We start from the raw sequence: 23,401 nt of genomic DNA on the forward strand, positions 1-23,401 counted from the left end.
ACTGGCCAGGAACTCCAATTCCAAGAGCCATCCCAGAGCCATTAAAGACAAAAGATGAAAAAGAATCAACCTAATGATTCAACGTCTGGGCTCCGAAAGGTGAGAATCAAGTGATCTGACTCATTTAAAACACAATAGAGAAAACAGGTCTGGCAGAAAAGGAGACTCTTGCTGGAGACTCAATAAATCATTCTATAAACTTTATCAGTTTATATACTATAGCAGTGGAAAAACTAAATTAAACATTTAATAAATATGTAATACAACAGTACGCCTCCTTTCGGTACGCCTCCTTTCATTACTCCAACCTGCAGCTATCCCTGTCTTTATAAACATGCAAGAAGCAACGTAATATTATTTTGCAGAAATGTTGCCATAGGCCCGTTTTTTCCACTGAACCTGTTTGGTTTTCTCCCCCCCATGCAGTGCAGCCCTTGTTGGTTTGCAGCCTGAGGACCGGGCATGTTTACAGTACAGCCTTCTAAAGCAACTGAGCAATAGCTATCATAAATGAAGCCCTAATGGCCATGAAGAAACTCAATGAAATTGAGCACCCTGAGTTAATTTTGTCTATGCATAATGTTTTATGACACCCTTTTTTATTGAAGTGCTAATTACAGTTGTCTTTACATTCTTGATTTGTATCCAGACACTGCTTCTTTGCAATTTTGAATAGTGTCTTCAATACTAAAAGTACCAGCCATGAAATTACTGTGCTCCCAAGCAGAGAAAATGAGCTTGTGTTCACACTCCCTGAATGGTGTTCTGTTTTCACATTTCTTTTAATAGTGGCTCTGAATGACATCATACAGTGATCTGGGAACAGTATTACTGCTTTTTTTGTGAAAGCTGTTACTTCTGAGCAGTATTAGCAGCTTTTAAATCATGTCAATCAGGTAGGTTCTTCATCTAAATGCTGTACGGAAGCTGTTACTCACACCCAGTGCTGGTCCTCCCTATGTTGTATGTATGTAGTTGCATAGGGCCCCCAAACCACCAGGTGGCCCCTTTGAACTCAAATGATTTAATGACTAGTGCTGTGCGATTAATAGAATTTTAGTTTTGATTTGGCTTCCAACGATTATGAAAAGACGATTCCGCATTCCGTACCTTTCCTTTTAAGCAGTGCGCTGTCGCCTTTCCTACCTAACATCCAAATCAATCAAATCATGTAACGTGACTGTAATAATATGCCGGATGTGCATGATACAAAAAAAAAAAAAAAAAGGAGTTAAGTGTATTGATTCCCCAGGCAGCTTTCAATGCGCGTGATCTGAGATGGAGTGAAACACTGACAAGTAGGCTATAGGCTATTGGGCTTTGGGCGTGCGCTTAGACAAATACACACAAAAAATGTCAAAATGTCTGTCTTGCCAAGTTTTCACTTAAACGCAGTCAGTTATGTCTTAAGTGAACATAAACAGTTGGGAAAATAAATGGGAGAATGATTCACTTCTCTTCACTGAATAAATTGAGTTACTTTGAAAAGGTATATTTAATTAATACAGTGAAGACTATGCAGTGTTTTATTTTCACATTTGATTTCTTTATTCAATTTCTGTATAGTAGGCTTATTATTAGTATTAGTAGTAGTCTAAATTTATTTAATTTGTATCTTTTTTCTATTGTATTTGTCCTATTGTTTGTGATTTTATTTTTTATTACTGACAGTTTCAACTGTTTAACTGTGAATCTGCTCTGAAAGAACAGATCTAGGTGTTGGGGGTCTTTTTGGGGTTTTTATGAACGCACTGACATATCTTTCAAAGATTTTTCTTTAGGCATCAAATTAAGTAAAACTATGTATGAAGACTATATATATATATATATATATATATATATATATATATATATATATATATATATATATATATATATATATATTAGTAGTGCGAGGACACAAAGTTCAAATATAAACAAGGATTTTTTTAAAGTTCTTGGGAAATTAACAGAAACAGCGTTCCAAATTCAAAAGTGTAACTAAGGATCAGGTTGATCTTCAACAGTCAAAACTTAAACGATGCCTCTTCTGATGGTGAAATCATAATCATAAAGCAGTAAGTCCTTCAAATGTCTGGTAAGTATTTCCAATGGTAAGTATTTCCAACGGTAAATATCTCCAGCGGTAAGTATCTCCAGCGGTAAGTATCTCCAGCCTTCAGTATTCCTCGTGGAAACGATACTGGAGCGGTCTGGTCCTTTGCAGAGAGCACAACCTGAAGCTTGTCTCCCAAACCCCACACTGACACTAACTGTGTCTCTAACCCTTAAAAAGCCCTTCAGCTCATCAGACCCTGATCAGTCTCAGGTGTGCGGGAATGTCGTTTATTGAGGGGTGGAGTTCGCGACTCCACCAGCAGATGGAGCCATAGCTGTTCATGGTTGCAGCCATCTCAGGGGAATGTAGCGCCCCTCCAGGACACAGCCTCTCGTGACATCACAATATATATATGCCTCTTGCGAGGACCAGGTGCTCCTCGCAAGATTTCTGACAGAGGAGTGAAAAGAATAATCAGAAGAGTTGTCCAAGAGCCAAGGACCACTTGTGGAGAGCTTCAAAAAGACCTGCAGATAGCAGGTACTGTGTTCTCAAAGAAAACAGTAAGTAATGCACTCCACCTCCATGGCCTGTAGGCACGCTCACCATGCAAGACTCCATTACTGAAGAAAAAAAGCATGTTGAAGCTCGTTTAAAGTTTGCTGCACAACATTTGGAAAAGCCAGGGAAATACTGGGAGAATTTAGTGTGGTCACATGAGAGCAAAATTGAATTGTTTGGATGCCATAATACACACCATGTTTGGAGGAGAAATGGCACTGCACATTACCCTAAAAACACCATACACCTTGGTGTTGGCTCTTGGACAACTCTTCTGATGATTCTTTTCACTCCTCTGTCAGAAATCTTGCGAGGAGCACCTGGTCGAGGCAAATTTATGGTGAAATGATTGTCTTTCCACTTCCGTATTATGGCCCCAACAGTGCTCACTGGAACATTCAGAAGCTTAGAATGGTGCCTATAACCAATGCCATCATTATGTGTTGGAACAATTAGGTTGTGAAGGTCTTGAGACAGCTCTTTGCTTTTACCCATCATGAGATGTGTCTTGTGTGACACCTTGGCAATGAGACCTTTTTGTAGGCCATCCGTTGGGACTGAACCAGCTGTTATTAATTTGCACGGACAGGGGGTTGGATTGCTTTTTAATTACTAATAGTTTTAAGCTGTTGTCTTGGCTTTCCATGCCTATTTGCACCTCCCTTTCTTCATGTGTTCAATACTTTTTCCCTGTGTCATTTCACATTATTACACATAACTTAATTTCTGAGCTTATTTGTTTTGGTTTCTGATTCCTTGGGTTGTTATCAACATCTGGTGAAAATTTCATGTCAATAGCACCTTTGGAAATATATTTACTGAGAAAAATGGTGACGTGTTCAATACTTATTCCCCCGCTGTATATATATATAGCATTAATGTTTCTAGAATGTACTATTTCTGTTGAAATGTTTAAAATTTACAAACATTGATGTCGTCATGCATTTAGATAATGGTGTGATAAAACATCAATGTTTCCTCACCCTCATGACAGAGAGTGTTTGTGGTGCTGTAATTTTTATGTCATATTATTTTAAATGGTTTCTGTGCTCTGACTGTCATGTATGAGTCATATGGATGCCAACAGATCAGAAGTCAAATGTTTCCGCCCTATATTTTCGATAATTAATTTTACTCAGATGTACATCACAATTTGGAAAAAAGAGCTGTCGCTTCTTCCATTACATCGCAACTTTAATACACTAAGGAACGTTTGTGCAAACTTGGGTTGGTGGTTTCTGTGTTGGGCTCCTTATTAAAGTGAGCGTTTTTTATCAGCATTAGTATGGGTATTGGTGATACTGGTCTTTATTCATAATACTTAGGAAAAAGATGCCGTTAATCAAATATTAAAAATATTGTCTTTAAGTTGTTTCCACATTTATTTTGAGATTCAATGTGAAAACATATTTATGATTACAAATTTTAATGTTAGGTGCGAGTAATTCGTATTTGTTTTTACAATAGACACCCCTAGTAATTATTGATATGACTTTTACGGCAGAATGATACATAATTGATGGTGCTGATTACTTCCTTATTGTATGATTGTGTGTAGGGTCTGTTGTTTCCTATTCATGTGGAGATAAACATGCTAATCCTCTGTGAATTACATTTTGTCCCACATGAACATGAGTTTGGTCGTAGCATATGGTATATGCTGAATATTATTCTGAGAATTGGCTGCATTTAAAGAGCATGTGAGACTTAAAGATACTTTGTTATTTGTTTGTGCATTAGTTATGACCCAGGTATTTTACTCAGCCCTGAACTTCTATTTGCTAATTGATTATCCTCTTTATAATACTACCTTGTGATTATTTATAATAATACTGTTTATAAACACCTATTTTACCGAGAGGTTTTACGAGATTTGTTGTTTACGTGTTGTGTATGCATTGTATCCGTGCTAAAATGGAGAGGTCCAGTGAAGCAGAGTGCTGTACATTTAACTTAGTGGTGCTTGGAATTACATGTGTAGGTAAAATGTGGTAGATGGTAGAAGAACCTTTTGAAGTTTTGCAGCAGTCTGTGATGATGTGTATACAGTACATCTGTTTATGTTTAAAGGGGTCGTATAATGTCATTTTTGTACAAGCTAATATGATTCTTTAGGGTCTAAATTAAAAGTTTGTTATATACTTTAATTAAAAATTCTCATTAGTATTGTAAGAAAACACTAATTTTACCTGGTCAAAAACAGCTCTGTTTTCAGCACGCCGTTTCAGTGCATACGTCTTTAAATGATAATGAGCTTTGCTCACCCCGCCCTCTGTTCTGTGCAGACACCGTAACACAATTTAACACAATAACCATAACGCGTTGTTTATTATAAACATGGGATTATGAATTATATTGAGAACGTCATACATAGAAAACATGCCATAATGTACCTGAGTGTAAAAATAGCCGCATTCATCGTGAAGCGTTCAGCAAGCGATTTGCAAAGATTAATATAAAGATTAATATAAAGGTTAATAAGACGTTACACTCACTTACTTCTTCTGGAGGTGCAGCAGGAACACGAATAGTTGGTACCGATCCTTTTTTCAGGAGCAGCTTCTTAGCAAAACCAGCTTTATACTGACCTCGTTTGTAAAGCAGTCTGGTGAAATGATTCGCGCAAACATGAAAGCATTGACGTTGATCGCGGGGAATTCCCTTCAAAAACAAACTCAGCCACTGCGTCTTCAGTGGTTCGGATTTAGGAACATCAAAATGACTGCTGTGTTCATTATTACACCCAAGAACACCACATTCGCTTAGACGCCATTCTACTCAGTGCTCCAGCTATCAGCAATGAACGCGCCGGTTGGCGCGGGCTATGATTGACAGCTCGCACACGAGGGCGCGAGGGCGGGTCTGTGTTGAAACACTGCTGTCAATCAACCATTGTGGGAGGGGCTTCGATTTTGTGACGTCACAAAATCGAACAGCTTGATTCAGGAGAGGGGGAAACATATAAGAAGATTTTAAAAAAACCACTGGATGAATTTTTATCATTTTATGATGGTTGTGTACAGGCACTGCCAACACACATTTCAGTACAATCAACTTGTAAAAGTGCATGCACCATTATATGACCCCTTTAAGGAAGGAACAATGAAATTTTTGAGGATATTAAAAATAATTATGTAGGCTAAGGAATAGGCTAATTGACGACAGGCCATTGAATTATTAGAAAATGGTGGTAATGGGGGCCGTAACACCTCGAGTGTGCATTATTTTTCTAATGATTCAATGGCCCTGAGTCAATTATTCCGTTTATACTACAGTTACCACACATTAAAACATTGTTCAGATGATGTATTTCAAGGTTTTTGTCCTTTTGGCTTTTGATTAGTCTTGTGTTTGGGACTAGTTTCTTATGAATCTCGTCCCAAGCTAGTAACGGAGACTTAAGCCACTGATAGCAGATGTGGTGGCAAACAATTTCTTCCACACAGACTAATGCAGTTATTAATACAGTTATTAGAGAGAGAGAGAGAGAGAGAGAGAGAGAGAGAGAGAGAGAGAGAGAGAGAGAGGAAGAGATGTGCTTTTCCATAATAACTAATAAATGCAAAATACATAATAAAATGTAATTTTGGAAAAAATAATTCGATGTTTTTATCCTATTGTTTACTATATTTATTTGCTCGGTCAGTGTCGTTGTTGGTTTTAGTTCAGTGGGCTGTATATACCTTTGAAATAACTGAAATTATTTGGCAAAGTGATATGGAACTGTTATGTGGTCTGGAACTACTTTAGCTGTGCGTTTCCCTGAAAATAATTGCACACCTTAGAACGCTCGCCAACCAATCAGATTCAAGCATTCAACAGCCCTATAGTATAAAACAATTTATTTGATCACATCCAATCAGCATGACCAAAAAAAAATCATCCACCACTGTGGCTTAACATTTTACAATGTGACTTTAAACTTGCAATATGGCTTTGTATGTTGCAACTGTTACTTTATATCTCAATTGCAACTTTATTTTCTGTAATTGAGACTGCAACTGCAGGATATATATATGTTTTTCATGTTTTTAATTTCAACTTTATCTAATTTAATGTCTCTATCCCTCCCCTTCCAAACACACACACATACACACACAGAGATTGAGGCAGTTGGTGAACTCCATTCTCTCCTCTGTAAAGAAGACTGTTTAATATGCGGCTTTATGAAAATGAGGCCTGGAATACCAGGGGTTACACACACACACACACACACACACACACACACACACACACACACACACACACACACACACACACACACACAAAAACCCCTTTTCTCAGCTTTATTATGAAAGATCAGCCCCAGGACTGTCTTTAAAGAAGGATTAATGTGGTATTTAATTGTCAGGGGTGCAGTCTTTGTGTTTGCATGGTAATACAAAACATTTTCTGTACAACAGTGGTACAAAAGGACACTATTAACTTCACAAAACTTCAACACCAAGGAATGAAATTATATTTTAGGAAAGCACTTAGTACACTAAATTTAGCTGAGTCATTTTGTGAGATTCATCTGTTATATTTGTGCATGTGCTCGCTCAGCAGAGAGAATATGTATGTGTGTGAAATGTAATTAGGTGGCAGAATAAACTAGGCCATCGAAACCCCATTGTTGGAGCTGGATTCTCTCATTTTCATCTGTTAGCCAGTTTACTAAAAATTGTTCATTGAGGTATCACACCAAGATTGTATGTGTGTTCTTGTACACAGCATAGAGTGTGTTTTTGTGATTACTATGAATGTAGGCTAAGAGGTTGGGGGTGGAGTTTTTGGTGGGTGGGTGGGTGGGTTTGTGGTTGTTTGTGTGTGTTTTCCAGTGGTGGGGGTCTTCAATAAACTGTAAATCCCCTATGGGTAGAGATTAGTCTCTGTCTCCAGCTTCTCACTCTCTCCCTCTGTGGGGACAGTGTGGGACAGGGATAGATCACAACATGAAAACTAATGGAACACAGAAGTTATCAGAGGTCTTTCAAGAGAAGGTGGGTAAATCTTCAGCGAGGCTGTTGTGTGTTTGTATGTCTGAATAACAGTGGGAACAGTGGGAGATGTTTTTAGCTTTAATCATATTTAGCAAACTGTATATTACTTTTGAGCCAAATCCTCCAGTGTAGAAGAAAGAGGTCCATGATGTCAGTTTGTGTGGGTGTGTCTGTGTCCATGTATGCATACTGCGTGAATTTTAGCATGATGTGTACAAAGGGGCTTTCAGAAAAATACCTCTTGCTGCTCAAACTTGGAATGTTCTGCCTGTGACTCTGTGACCTCATGACCTTAGCTGCCCAAACAAACAGAAATAGTGAATGTTTGAAAGCTTGTAGGGCTGACATAGTGACACCAATTACTAAAACAGGATGAGCTCTTTGAACTCATTGAACTGACTCAATGACACAGAAGATGTCATTGACATGTCATTGAGGATGTCATTGACATCTCTATATTTTTATCTTTTTGAATACCAACTCAAGTAAGCCAACTCTTACAATTTTATTGCATGAACATCATTAACTCAAACCTTTTAAATGTTTACTGCTAGCACTTCCATGTGCTAATGTATTTAATTGACATAAAATCTACAAAGTTCGTAATAGTAGCCTATCTGTCCAGTGTATTTAAAAAGGTGTGTTGAAGATATGACACAGCCATGTTTTGCGCTAGAACAGTTTGCTGCCAATATATTTCTCACTGTACCATATGACTGTTTCTGTACTATATTTGAACCTTTCGAGGTTAGATACAGTAATTTGGCAGTCTCAACCATGGCAAGACCTCTGTTTACAGTATCACGTGTCGTACTGTCATGTAAAATGCCTGTATTATGCCATCTGTCTCCTTCCTTCTGCATCTCTGATCAAGCTGATGGACATAGTCATTGATTGTTTCATCTCTTGTACCTGCTCTCTCTCTCTCTCTCTCTCTCTCTCAGTCTCTCTCTCTTTCTCACACACGCACACACAACCACTTTGAAGTTTGAACAAAGAATGCAAATTACTCTGCTTTTGTTAAATGTCCCATCTGAATTTCTCTATCATTTTCGGATAAATGGGTGATCCGCCAGGAACTTTGTATGTGTGACTTTTGTGCTGTTGCTCAGTTCAAGAGAACCGAATAAAACCATTATAATGCCAAAATTATTAAAAGTGTTAAAGAAACAATGTCACTGTCTAAGTTAGCTCAGGTGTTGTTTTGGTATATGTAAATAAAATGTACCATCAGAACCACCATGAGCCTTGTAATTTATAATTTATTTAATTGATTGTCTGTATTAATCATTTCATATTTACAACACTAATTTCATCAAATTACTTCTGTAAACTTAATAAATCATGCCTTTCATTGTATATATGTTGCTTCAGATGCTGCCTCTGTACAGATATTGCATTGTGAAGCCAGCTATGTTTAATGTCTTACCACATTCATTTTAACTTAGTTAGATAAAAAGATGAAAATCAAGTAATGTCCCTCTGCTGGTAGACTTCAAATGGAATGATGGTTGAATTCCTCAAAAATAAATATCATCATGATATGATTTCAGTGATGGCACATTAAATTAGTTTTAACTGTTATAATATTGTTAACTACTGAATGTTGTTTACATTTTTTAGAATCAGAATATGAGAATGCGTTCTAATTTACTGTTTATCACCTCTCATATGTTCAGTATGACCCAGAAAATTCAGGCTTCATCAGTACTGAGCGTTTCCGAGACCTGCTTGCTGCTCATGGATCAGAACTGGACCCTCACAAGCTGGAGGTTCTTCTTGCCCTGGCTGACGGAAATGCTGACGGAAAGATCTGCTACCAGGATTTTGTTAACCTGGTGAGTTCTGCAGATGAACTTGAGGTGAGGTTTGAAGAACTTCTGACCCTGAACTAAAAGCCAAAACATGGAATATTCCATTCCACTTGCATGGGAATGTCATCAAATCTGTGGGAAAATCTCAATGCCACCCACCCTCAGTCTAACACCCTCCTTTGCCCTTTTCCCTGTCTCTTTCCCATTCTCTCTCAGTCTTTCTTTCACACATACAGAAACTTTTCAAAGAGTCTATTGTCCACCACAGTGGCTGGAGAATATAGCTATAGTGCTATAAAGCAACGCAGTGAAATATTGGATCAGATTCTGTGTTTTGATTGGCTGTGGCAGGTCATGTGAAAGTGGGACAGTAAGGAATGAGGAGTATGCAGTTGGTGTTTCTGCACTGCTATTGTTCTTCTACAGCTCTCATTCAATGTCCACTATTTAAAAAAAAAGTGAGAACAGAGACTCAGAGGAAAGACAGATAGCAAGAATTGGAACAAACTGAGAATTTTATATACATACATTGAGATCCATGTTTCACTATTATATTTTGATGAAGAGTGATTACAGTGTGGCAACACCACTCCATTATCTTTTTCTGAAAATTCTTTCTTTCCTTCAGCCTTACAGTCTTTCAGCTGGATGTAGTACCATGGTGCCACAACAGTAGAGCATGGCACAGATATCACAGTTTGTGTGTACTGTCTAAATCCCATATTGTTTGACTTTTCCTTGTTTGGTGTCCATAGAAACAGCCAACACAAATCATTATGCCTCAGAAAAGTGAAGCACAGGGAGCACTTAATGTCTGTTTATTTTTGTGGGGAATGTGTGAAGGTGTGTGTATAAAGAGTTGCACAGAGACTGAAACTGTTAATATGAGTTGTTTTAGTAAAGCTGATGGGTAACAGCAGGAAGAAATTAACAGAATATTCATGTGGTAGAGTAAGAATCTCCACACTGAACCTTTTCTATTATACTATAAAGATTTGCAATTTGAAGACTTGATTTAATATTTCCAAGTTTATTCATTAATATTAGTTAATGCATTATGAGTAAACATTAAAAAAGAATAATAAAATAATAAATAAATTAATATTAACCTATTAAACACTGATGTTCATTATTGTTGTGTTATTAAAAGTACCTTTTTTGATATTTACCATGAGTAGTACCATGGAATTCTTTTAAAGTATCCTGGTACCTGCTAAAAATAATATTTGATGCCATCACTGCACCATGGTAAGACCACAGTCCGGGCTAGGTACACTACCGTTCAAAAGTTTGGGGATGGTAAGATGTTTTTGAAAGTCTCTTATGCTCTCCAAGGCTGCATTTATATAAAAATACAGCAAAAACAACAATATTGTGAAATAGTATTACAATTTAAAATGTTTTCTATTCTATTTTTCTATTTTATTTATATTATAAAATGTTATTTATTGTTGTGATGGCAAAGCTGAATTTTCAGTAGCCATTACAATAGTCTTCAATGTCATATGATCCTTCAAATCATTCTAACATGTTGATTTGGTGTTCAAGTAACATTTCTTGTTATCACAGCTGAAAATGGTTGTCCTACTTCATTTTTGTGGAAACTGTGATTGCTTTTTGTTTGTGATTCTTTGATAAATAGAAATGTTTAAAAGAACAGCATTTATTTGACTGTCTTTACTGATTATCTTTACTGTCACCTTTGATCAATTTGATGAATCCTTGATCAAGTCTTACTGACCTCCAACTTTTGAACTGTAGTCTATATTAAAGGATTAGTTCACCCTAAAATGAAAATTTTGTCATCATTTACTCTTCCTCAAGTTGTTCCAAACCTGTATGAATTTCTCTCTTCTGCTGAATCCAAAAGAAGATATTTTGAAGAATGCAGTAACCAAATGGTCCCCATTTAATGGACCCCATTGACTTCCATAGTATTGTTTTTTCCTGCAATGGAAGTCAATGGGGACCATCAACTGATTGGTTACCCATATTTTTTTTAAATATCTTCTTTTGTGTTCAGCACAAAGGTTTGGAACAACTTGAGGGTGAGTAAATTATGACAGAATTTTCATTTCTGGGTGAACTTATTCTTTTAAAGCTGGCCAGTGTGTGTATGTATTTTGTTTTGTTTGTGCCTGTGTGCATCTGTATATCTATATTAAGCAAACAGGTACTAATTTAACATCAGTAGAAACAGCTTGCAGCTGGTTGTGTGCACATTTCCATCTACAGAAACTAATTTGTGATGAGCTGTTATCCGGGTAGGGATCTGCGGTCAGTATTCTCCAGTTTAGTTTTTCACAAAGTTGGCTTCATTCCTGTATTTAAAAGAGTAAACTGTTTTTGTAGCTTTACTGTGTGAAGCATGTGAAACTTTAAGCTTTGTAGGTCAGCTTAGTCATGTTTTAAACTATTTCATTTGATCCCATTGTGACGGCAAAGGCAACATCTTCAGGGGCTTTCTGGATAAATTTCTTCATCCTACTCAGGGCCTCTTCCACAACTTACATAATGCATGACCTGTATTCCTGATCAGGAGCCTGGCATGGGATAAAAGAACATTCCAGGTTTTTGAGGAAGGCTTTTTGCCTCAGCTGTGAAAAGCTTGTTTGAACAGCATTGTCTCATGCACACAAACGCACACACGCAATCACTTACACACTGTTTGTTACACAGCTGCTCTGAGACTTGGAGATGAGTGTGGAATATTTAATCGGTTGCTAAGTGACAACAGTGGCATTCTGTCTGTGGCAGAGGAGGGGGGGGGGGGTGCACTGTCAAAGACAAAAAGACAGATCATAGACGAATTACATCATGGACATTTCTAAATAAACTAACAGGTGAATTAGTCTAGTCACATAAAAAAAAAAACATCAAGAAAGATTATTAGGGATCACAGTAAATGTCCTGACAAATAAAAGTTTGTGACAACCTGTATCAATAAAAAAGTGTGAGGTTTCCCAATAAAAGTCTTGCTTAATGTTCATGCAAACTTACAGGACTGAAGGACTATACCAATACTGATTTACTATCTTTGTTACTGATACATGATCACATCAGTATCTTTGGTTACTGATACATGATTCCATGCATATTCATAGTAAAATGCTGATAATCATGATTGTTCAGTTTGTATGTCATATTTTTTCAGATGAGCAACAAACGTTCAAACAGTTTCCGTCGAGCGATCCTGCAAGGGAGTCGGCAGCTCAGGAATTCGGCACTGAGAGAGGAAGTAGGCTTGGGTCTGTCTCGGAGACTCGTACGTCATGTTGCCTATGAGACTTTGCCCAGAGAGGTGGACCGCAAATGGTACTTTGACAGTTACACCTACTGTCCACCACCATGGTTTATGCTGGTCATCACTATAGCAGAGGTTAGAATTAACTTTCCTATTGAAGATTATTAAAAGAGAATTATTTTCCACTGCTTTTTTTATTATTGAACTGCCAAACGTATCAGTAGATACTTTGGTTCCACGTTATATTAGCTGTCTTTAACTACTATGAGGTAAAAATGATGGTACAAAATAGTACAATCTACTCATTGTGTTCATATTGTATTGTAAAACATGTTTGCTGCTATTGAGGTGGGATAAATGTAAGGTTAGAAATAGGTTGGTGGATTGGTTAGGTTTAAGGGTGGAATAAGTGGTAGAGGTTATTTTTTTTATCAAAACTTGAATGTGGGTAAGTTTCATTAAAAAAGCAACATTTTGAACAATAAGCTGAGAAAAGAATAAACAACAGAAAATATTGTCAATGGCGGGGAAAGAGTTAATTAACAAATAATGAATAGATAGAGACTAGAAAGTTATCAAATAGAAAGTCTTCCACCATTTGCAGAAAAAATGCAAGTGAAATGTGAATCTATATACCAGACCTTTACATTAGCATGTTGCAAAGCTAATGACTCAATACTAGCATAAAAAACAAGCATAAAAATTGTTTGAATACAATTAATATTGTTTTATTAATTAGTAGTGTATTAAATGTTTATTTATATTTTTAACATTAACGTTTCCCTTTTCAGGAAACTCTACGCTTCGTCTAATTATGCTCCTGGATGATTGCGTTCAAGAAATTCCAATGTCATTGAAGTCTCTGTGTTAAAATGTCCTTGTCTATGTGGTGTTGTTTGTCCTGTAGTTATTTATGTATATTAGTAGTGTGGCGACTAAGCATTTTAGATTGTGTGTTCCTCCTTGCCCTCGCTACATTACGGGTGGGGAGCCACACAATCTATGTGTGGTCTGCTTGAGAGCGGTGCATGCACGGTCAACTCTCAAGGTGTGCATTACGATCGTCTTCCACTGAGGACGCTCCGCTCCTGCCTGATCCTCTTCGAGGAGAAATCAGCTCGTATCAAGTTGATCCTTTTACCTGAAGGCAGGATCAAACTAAGCCAAGTCGTCACTGTAAAACCGTTTCAGAGATTGTTAGACTCAAGGCAGCTGCATCCAGCATAATTCCTTTTGGCGAGCGGCAACCTTCCAGTCTCTCTCTTGAAGCCAACACGGAAAGTGACTTAAACTACAATTTATCGACTGGCCGCTAGAGGCAGGCTCCAAAAGGGAGTTAATTCCATATATCCCCCATGTTAAAATGGCCAACTTTACAGCAGAAAAAAATATGTTTACAGCCTGGTTCAAAAATTAGTTTTGGTCTGTATAGCTAATTTTGCCCTTCATGAAAACTGTGAGGGGGGTGTTTTTCAGTTGTTTTCCTCTGTGAACATGCACTCATGGATGTCTGACAATTTCATTGCTTTTTGGAGTTTTCAGATTTAAAAACTTTAAATATAAGGGAACGTCTTGGTTACCACTGAAACTCTGGTTCCCTTGCCATACTTCCGGCATGCCTGTGAGTGACTTTCTTCAACCAATCAGAAGTGGATGCTTTTGTGTTCCAGGTAGCCTATCCTTTATAGCTTCCATGGTGCCCCGTCACACATCACAGGGTGACGTTGTACCAATGACATTGGAGTTTATTGAACATGTTTTTCAGACGCAATCAAGACTGACGCAGTGTCTCATTAACTAGGGAACCAGGGTTGTAACAGAAAAGTTGTTTTCACCATATTGTATCTATTTTCTACAAAGCTAATCGCATTACATTGTGGGATCATCTTCTCTAATGCATTTAATGTAATAGTTTTTGAAGGATCTAGAGACACTAAAGACTGGAATAATGGCTGCTGAAAATTCAACAAAAACAAATGTGAAACAAAAATAGAAATAAGTTAATTTAAAATTGTAATAATATTTCACAATATTACTGTATTTACTGTATTTTTTATCAAATAAATGCAGCTTTGGTGGGTATAAAATACTTTTATTTCTTTTTTTTTTTATCTTACTGGCCCCTAACTTTTGAACAGTAATGTACAGGTCGATTTACTGTATGTGATGCTGCCTTAGAATTCTACAGCTAGGTTCTGAAGCTGCATAATTATGTTTCCTTACCTTTTAGAACACCCTTTGAGGCAAGAGTGCACTTATAATTCCATAAAATGCTTTAAAATGCTGTTTTGGAGGTGTCACACATCAGTAACAGCCTCTTACTTACCACATCTTTCTCAGGTTGTTGTCTTTATGTATTACGGACTGCAGCTGAACCGCTGGGTTCTGCAGGTGTCATCGCCATACTTCCTGAAGGGCCCATTGCCATACCACCCGCAGCTCAGAGCTCAGGCCTGGCGCTATCTTAGCTACATCTTCATGCATGCTGGGTGAGTTACACATACTTGATTATATTAATGAACATGTGATTCAACATATTGATATGACTTAAAATTATTTTATTATCTTAAATGAAGATTAGCTTAAAATGATGTTAAAGAGAAATAGTCAGTTACAATCATCCTGATATGAGAGACATCAAACTGGCACTGGGATGTTATCTTTAAACTATGGTAAAGATATACAGTTTAGTCGTCATTATAAATAAATATTAGACGGTTCAATGCCACGACTGACGAATCTGAATACAGACAGCTATTACATAAGCAGGAATAAAACCTTTCACAATCCTTAATGGTGCGTAACAAATAATTATTTATTTTTTTCTCTGTTGTAATTTAAAGAGTTATTTGTATATCATATCATCCAAGAGTATTGCAGCCTCACAATGTGGCCCACTGCTTCTAATTTGTGCCATTTTTAGATACTGCTTTTATTAGCTGTTTCTTTTCTGGCATTTTAAAATGCTTACACCCTCAATGCAACATTTTCAGGCACACAAAAACATACTAAAGCACATTTCAAAAAGCTTTTTTCTGGCGTGGAGGACTGAATGTCTCTGTCCCCAGTTGATGGAGGGCTTGAGACCCTGTGATGTGTCTGATGTGCTGTGATCCGTGGGGTTTAATGTATTATATTACACTCATCTACCGAGTAATCTCCCCATTAACCCAAGCTAGTGATCTGCTCTGTCTGCTGCACCAACAGAATCCCAATAAGACAACAGTCTCTCACACAGAAACAGGGGTTTTCAAAAGTCACTCTCTCACCTGGTGTCACCACCAGCAGACATGACTTATTCTGTGTGTCACAGCATTAAACACCACATGATATCATTCAGGACAGCAGAATGCCCCCCAGCCCACCACCCCCACCACCACCACTGTAAATCCCTTTCATAAGATTATATTTGTAATCTGTTGGAAAGGTCATTTAAAGGTCAACACAGACTTTTTTTTTAAACATATGAAAATGTTGTGTTTTTGAAAATGCTTTAACATTAAATGCCAGAATAAAATTGGTACTTAGTGTACATGATTTGTTTTTGGCATTGTCCTGTCCTTGAGTTTTGAGAGCTACTGCCCTTCATACTTATATAATATCACACAACCTAGTGTGTTGTTGCTTTGATCTCATGTGGTGATATTCAGACCAATAGCACGATTACGATCAGTTCAATAAACAAGTTAATACTGAGATACAATTTTGTCACTCTTTTTTTGCTCAGCCCAAAAAAAAAAGTTCCAAACAAAGCCACAACAGAATTAACTGTTACACTTCTTAATTACATGTATACATACTGTATCATTTGTATATGTTAGTGTATATAAAATTTGTTCTTGCTTTTTCGAATGTACCCTCTTATTTCAGTCTTTTCATAGCGGTGATTCAATTATCTTTTATTCTGGAAACAGTGGATTTTGTTGAAACAGAGATCAGTTTTAGATCAGAGCCTTAAGATCATTTATGCAGATTTTCCTGATAAGTAATTCAGTTACGTTTATATTCTATTTCTGGGGACATGAAACTGTCTCTTGTTGTATACCTATCAGTGATGCGCGGGTTGATCCGAAATGAGCGGGTGCCTGCGGTCACCCGCGGTTACCCGCGGTTACGAGTCATCCAAAAATATTTTTAATGATATTCGGGTCGCGGTCGGTCGGGTCGTTTGAAATAAAGATGCCAATTAAACCTTTGTAATTGATATAGTTCTAGACACAATTTTCTATGAATACGTTTTAAATTTAATTTACACTTTATTGGCTGAATAACTGGCGCGAAGATGACGCACGAGCTCAGTCTGCAGGTAGAGATGGAGGCGGCAAGAGAAAAGGTGAAGACTGGGGAGTGGAAGCTCCGCAAAATTATACACAAATAGAAAGAGCAAAGTGTGGGAGACATTTGCCGAAATAATGAAAGATGATGACCAAAGTGCTGGCTTTGTCATGTGTAGGCTACTTCTTGCGATGCTATTTTCACATTTGATAACCACAAAACTGGCACGACCAACCAGGCACGGCGCCAGGATTCCAGTTTTGGATAAGCCAGACCAATTGTGGGTGGGCCTTAAATTAAAAACGTTAAATAAAAATAAAATAAAAAAACGTTATCCAATCACTGCTTAACCTAATAAAAAAATATTGACTAATATAGCCTACTGTTATATTATCTGTGCGTATACATAATATAGATTTTAACCCTTTCACGCATAGTGGTCACTACAGTGGACAGCTATTAAAAATGCATTTTCTTGAATTTGCACAGGTTTTTATGGCAAAGTTGCACATCAATCTCTTCATTGGACCCTTGTGCATCATCCTATAAATTGCAATCAAGTGGCAAGCCTTTGTGTTTCGATTTTTCCCCCCTCCAAACTAAGATGGCCAAGGGTCAGTCAGACATGCCAAGTTGCTCCAGAATATCCACCCATTCCTTCAAATCTAGGAGACTCTTGGAGGTAAAAAAAATATTGCAGCATCAAGCAATATCTAATGAGTCATATCACAGTAAAATTTTCCAAGTTTTGATTTTAGATTGAGAGAAAACTCTGATTAATCACATGTCCACTGTAGTGGACGTCATGCATCAACTGCTATATTTCAGCTACAATTCATAATTATAATGTGAATATTGTTTTTGAAATTTAAAACTTAAAAACTAAATCTGCAGTGACTTTTTTACTGTAAATAAATGTACTTGTATTATTAGAAAGTAATTTTCATTGACATTGAAAAAAGTCATGTGATTACATATGTATGACACTTGTAATGCATTACTTTATTTGTTAGATCAAAAAGTAATCTGATTTCATAATGCACGTTATTGTAATGTGTTTTTTTACTCATAACATCAAAAAGTAATCTGATTACGTAATGCATGTTACTTGTAATGTGTTTCTTTACTCATAACATCAAAAAGTAATCTGATTACATAATGCATGTTACTTGTAATGCGTTTCCTTACTCATAACATCAAAAAGTAATCTGATTATGTAATATGCATTATTTTAATGCATTTCTTTACTCATAACATCACAAAGTAATCTGATTATGTAATGCATGTTACTTGTAATGCGTTTCTTTACTTGTTACATAAAAAAGTAATCTGATTAGGTAATGCACATTACTTGTAGTTAATTACCTGTTAGATCAAAAAGTAATCTGATTAGGTAATGCATGTTACTTGTAACACATTACTTTACTTGTAACATCAAAAAAGTAATCTGAATGGGTCATGCATGTTAGTTGTAGTGCGTTACCCCCAACACTGATCATTTCAGATGAGATTGAAAAAACGTATCGCTAGGTTTTCTCAGAGGAGGGCTATGATAGAAATGTGCATGTCCATCTTGAACATAATCAGAATTATCAGCTAATAAGGGTAAATCTCCATACTCTGGTGCACTGGAGGGAGCATCTGAGTGGTTTCCACAGTTGTACCTTGACAGACTGTTGAAAAATCTGATGGAATCATGTCCTCATGTTCTGATATCAAAGATACACCAAGTGCAACTTGTATGAAGTTGTATGAAGCCTTTGCAATATTTTGCATTTAGATTTTTTGTATATATTTTATAGTTTTCACATGATTTGATATAATTGTATTGATTAGTTCGTTAAATTCACATACTTTATGTGTTTGATTATTGTCTTATATTAAATCTAGTATATCTTAAGTTTAAACCAAATGCATGCTGTCCACTCAAGTGGACATCTGAAGATCTCTTTGAAAAATTTGTAAAAAAATAAAATAAAAATCAATTCTTGTTTTTCATGCCCTAAGAGCAATAAAAACACATAGGAAAAAAATCCTGACTGAGGATATCATAATTCATGCATGAAAGGGTTAATAGCTTGATGCTCTTTAAATATTGTGTTGCATTGTAAAAGTAAATCCGCGATCGCTCTCCATGGTTCTGTCCAAAGAAGAGAGCTTTGGAATCTCCATTATGAATATACCTGGGCTGCATTTTCCGATAACATTGTCTCTTAGCGCGCTGCGATAACTTAACTAAAGGTATACTACCACTAAAGGTATATCATTGCTAGGCGTCTTCAGGGCTATCATCCACTCGTGAGGCAGAGGCGCTGAGAGGCAGAGGCGCTGACGCCCTCCTAGCAACGGCGCTGTTTTTGGTAAAACATGATTTTGACGACTTCATTAAGTTTTGTTTTATAGAAAACTCTTTTTAAAAGATTTTCGTTTTGTATAAATTGTATCTTAATTTTGATCAATGTTTTATCAATCAATTGCCCGTATTTATTAAATAAGAAGCAAATATATAGCAGACAAAATAAGGCGCCGGTACGCGATCACTGCATGTGAACTGGAGGGCGCCGAAACTCAACTTGTGCCTCACAGATTTGATAAATATAGGCTATATATTACAGAAAGCTTGAAATGTCTACTTTTAAACGAAAATATTCAAACCAAAATAAATAGGCTATACTCTCTGATTATGTAGGCTAATCCATATGAAATGTACATTTCTCTCTGGCGTTCATGGCGAGTCCGCAATCTCCGCATTGTCAACTTCATCTTTGCAGCGACACAGAAAACACCAGTTTATTACTAAACAATTAAATGTCTCCTTGCTAATTTAGACACATTCATAATCATTACTTCAACCGGTTCTTTGTGGCAAGCTTTAAGCGTGCGGTCATTACGCTTATTCCTGTAGGCTAGCCTTTAAGAAATTAATTTAATATAAAGGGGCGATTTGTCCACGAATGGCTTAAATGAACAACTAGTCGACAAGAAAAAAAAAAATAGTCGGAGGCAGCCCTTATTCCACATATTTTCGAAACAGCAGGCCATCTGGGTTGGGCGAGCGACCATGAGCGGAGCGGAATATTCAGAAATGCGCTCTCCGCTCACGAGCTCTGATCGGAACAAACCCGAACCTCACTGTCTGCTGAACTTGCGCAGAAACATCAAAATAGACATAGCCAGCTTTTTAAAATTGTTTTTAAAACTAAATATTTAGACTATTTTAGTACAAATTATGAGCTTATATTGACGATTTTTTATAATTCTTGACAAAATTAGAATATTAAGTTATATTAAGAGCTACGATGAGCATTATAGCTATACTTTAAAAAAAATGCGGGTCAGGAAGCGGGTCGGGTACAATATTTTCTTTTTCGTTTTTTGCGGTCCGAGTTGCGGGCGGGTTAGTTGAAAACGTCGGTCGGGTGCGGTTTGTTTATACATTGACCCGCGCATCACTGATACCTATACTGAAGATAGGCTAAAACGTTCAGAGATGTTCACTTTCAGTTTACATATTAAAGGCTATCCAGTTAAATTTTTTTGTTGCTTTTGTCTGTCAGACTGATGTCTTCGTCAGCATCCTCAATAAGTTGTGTTACACTGATTCTTTCTTTTAGATCTGTATGATCATCCACCATGAGTTCAATTCAGTTCACATTTATTTGTATAGCACTTTTCACAATACACATCGTTAAGATAAGTTAAGATACATGTCAAGTCACCTTCATTTATATAGTGCTTTTAACAATATGGATTGTTTCAAAGCAGCTTTATAGAGATAATAGGAAATTACCGTAACAGATTGTTTAGGCTTTACAACAGCTCTAGGATAAAGTTATTGTCCAGCTAAAGTTAGTTTTGATTGATTGATTCACTTCTGTTGCGAAGACCATTAGTTATAAACTTAGGGACCGCTAACACAACACCGTTCTAACAAGAAAACCCTTAACGCGCTCCGGCCACCCATCCGCACAAAACAGTGCCTGGTGTCTTGAGAACGCACTCCCTGAAATAGTTTCGAAGGTGCAAACGATTATCCGTTATCTTTGTGCAAACCTCAAAAACGCAAACCCGTGAAAACGCAGACGTTGCGCATTACGTGTTCAGTCTAAAGGTATGCGCGTTTGAATATATATGTGTGCAGGCGTGTAGTCCTTCTTTACAAATCAACCCTCAATAAACTACTTGTCTGGCCTTAAAAATTTTATAATACAGATTTTTTTTGTCGCGTCTGCGTAGCCACGTGAACCGGAATTATCCCGACAACATTTTATCTGTACTGAGGTAAAGGGAAGGGAAGGAGGCCTTCACAGGGGATGGACTGGTTGACACTTCAGGACTGCGTTGTCATCGTTCCCAGGCGCAGGTCCTTCATCAGATCTAGATACGGCCTGGATCCAGCGGACTAAAACCTCGGATAAACAGAGAGACTAATATTAGCGCAGATGCCATCCTTCTTATTATGTAACAAGTACATCAGGATTTACGGGGAGTGTTCCCGGTTCCGGCTGACCTAAACTATGCAGCCTAACATTGAATTATAGAAGTCTATAATGTATTATGTGTATGTTAGGCTGAGAGATGTGTTTTTAGTCTAGATTTGAACTGACAGAGTGTGTCTGCTTCCCGGACAATGTTAGGAAGATTGTTTCAAAGTTTTGGTGCTTAATAGGAAAAGGATCTACCGCCAGCAGTCGATTTTGATTTTCTAGGTATTATCAACTGGCCGGAATTTTGAGATCGCAATAGACGTGAAGGACTATAATGCGTTAAGAGCTCGCTCAAGTACTGGGGAGCTAAACCATTTAGTGCTTTGTAAGTGATCAGCAATATTTAAAAATGTATACAATGTTTAATAGGGAGCCAATGCAGTGTTGACAGAACTGGGCTAATATGGTCATACTTCCTGGTTCTGGTAAGAACTCGAGCTGCTGCTTTTCGGACCAGCTGTAATTTGTTTATTAAGCGTGCATTGCAACCACCCATAATAGCATTACAATAATCTAGCCTTGATGTCATGAACACATGAACTAATTGTTCTGCACTTTTCATTGAGAGCATATGACGTAATTTAGATATATTTTTAAGATGGAAAATGCAGTTTTACAGATACTAGACACGTGACTTTCAAATGAAAGTTTGGTATCAAAGAGCACACCCAGGTTCCTAACCGACGACGAAGACTTGACAGAGCAGCCATCAAGTGTTAGACAGTATTCTAAGTTATTACGTGAGGACTTTTTTTGTCCAATAATTAGAATCTCTGTTTTTTTCTGAATTAAGTAGTAGGAAGTTGCTAGTCATGCAGGTTTTTTTTATATCAGCTATGCATTCCATTAATTTTGTGAATTGGTAAGTTTCGTCAGGGTGTGAAGAAATATAGAGCTGCGTATCATGAGCATTACAGTGAAAACTAATGCCATGCTTCCTAATGATATCTCCCAAGGGTAGCATGTACAGAGTGAACAGCAACGGTCCTAGTACTGAGCCTTGTGGTACACCATACTGAACTTATGATCGATAAGACATCTCTTCATTTAATGCTACAAACTGATAACGGTCAGATAAAGTATGATTTAAACCATGCTAATGCAATTCCACTAATGCCAACATACCGTAAAACTTCAAATAATAGCAGAGTCCCAAATAGACGCCTGTCTCTTTTAAACGCCTGGTGTGACGACAAGTTTGGGTAAATAAAGGCCGGTCTCAAATAGAGGCCCGGTCTGTTTTTTAGTATCGGGTTGTATATGATCTTCTAAAACCCATCAGATCGTCTGTTCCATGTTTTGATTAGATTTCACGTGGCAGACGCAACCGTTCATGAACGACTCATCACGCGCGCGCGCGTGTGTGTGTGTGAGGGAGAAAGAGGAGATAATATATTTCATTAACTTCGGGATGTTATCCTTAGGTATGTGGCCTGACAGTAGCTTCTGATGGAAGCGAGGATCACCTTATCCATTGTTTCAAAGAGGGAGAGCCGTGCGCATCTGGGCGGGAGCTGTTAGTGCAAGCAAGGCAGGCAGAGTTAGCGGAGGCTGGAGAGGGAGAAGTGGAGGAGAGCGACGTGGAGGAGGAATTCGCCAATGAACTTGTAGGCTAATTGAGGATCGCGGGGATGATGATAGTGATGAATAGAGTAATTTTCTATCACATGATTGCAGTTGTTTTACAGGGTAGCCTTCATTCTTTCTTGTTGATGTGTTTCGGGCAAAATACATTTCATATGCTCAAGTTCATATGCTCGATGGATTTTAGCGGTAACTTGTGTTCTGCCCATTGCTGTCCATTGCAAAGACATTTCTTACATTAAATGATTTGTTAAACACATTCAAATTAATTATAAAGAAAACATAATATAATGTGGTAACCTCATACTGTCATGCTTGAACATCTCAACACTAAATTAAAGGCCTGTCTCTTATAGACGCCTGTCTCAAATACAAGCCGGTGCAGTTCGGCGATTTGGGTAAATAGAAGCCCGGGC

General features: G+C 37.3%; 1 protein-coding gene across 7 annotated transcripts in view; it reads left to right on the top strand.

The window, feature by feature from the left end:
- Positions 1–23,401, top strand: part of rhbdl3 (rhomboid, veinlet-like 3) — a 129,090-nt gene that overhangs the window by 79,674 nt on the left and 26,015 nt on the right. For 4 of the 7 annotated variants that reach the window (XM_079883237.1, XM_079883242.1, XM_079883240.1 and 1 more), the window contains 3 exons: positions 9,261–9,443; positions 12,550–12,774; positions 14,980–15,128. In XM_079883237.1, coding sequence (XP_079739363.1) covers positions 9,261–9,443; positions 12,550–12,774; positions 14,980–15,128 — 557 coding nt within the window. Of the gene's footprint in view, positions 1–7,499; positions 7,582–9,260; positions 9,444–12,549; positions 12,775–14,979; positions 15,129–23,401 lie in introns of those variants that run through there. The other 3 variants (XM_079883238.1, XM_079883243.1, XM_079883241.1) reach the window with 2 other exon arrangements.

This window comes from Squalius cephalus (genome assembly GCF_949319135.1).
Source record: "Squalius cephalus genome assembly, chromosome: 10".
Classification (NCBI taxonomy): Eukaryota; Metazoa; Chordata; class Actinopteri; order Cypriniformes; family Leuciscidae; genus Squalius; species Squalius cephalus.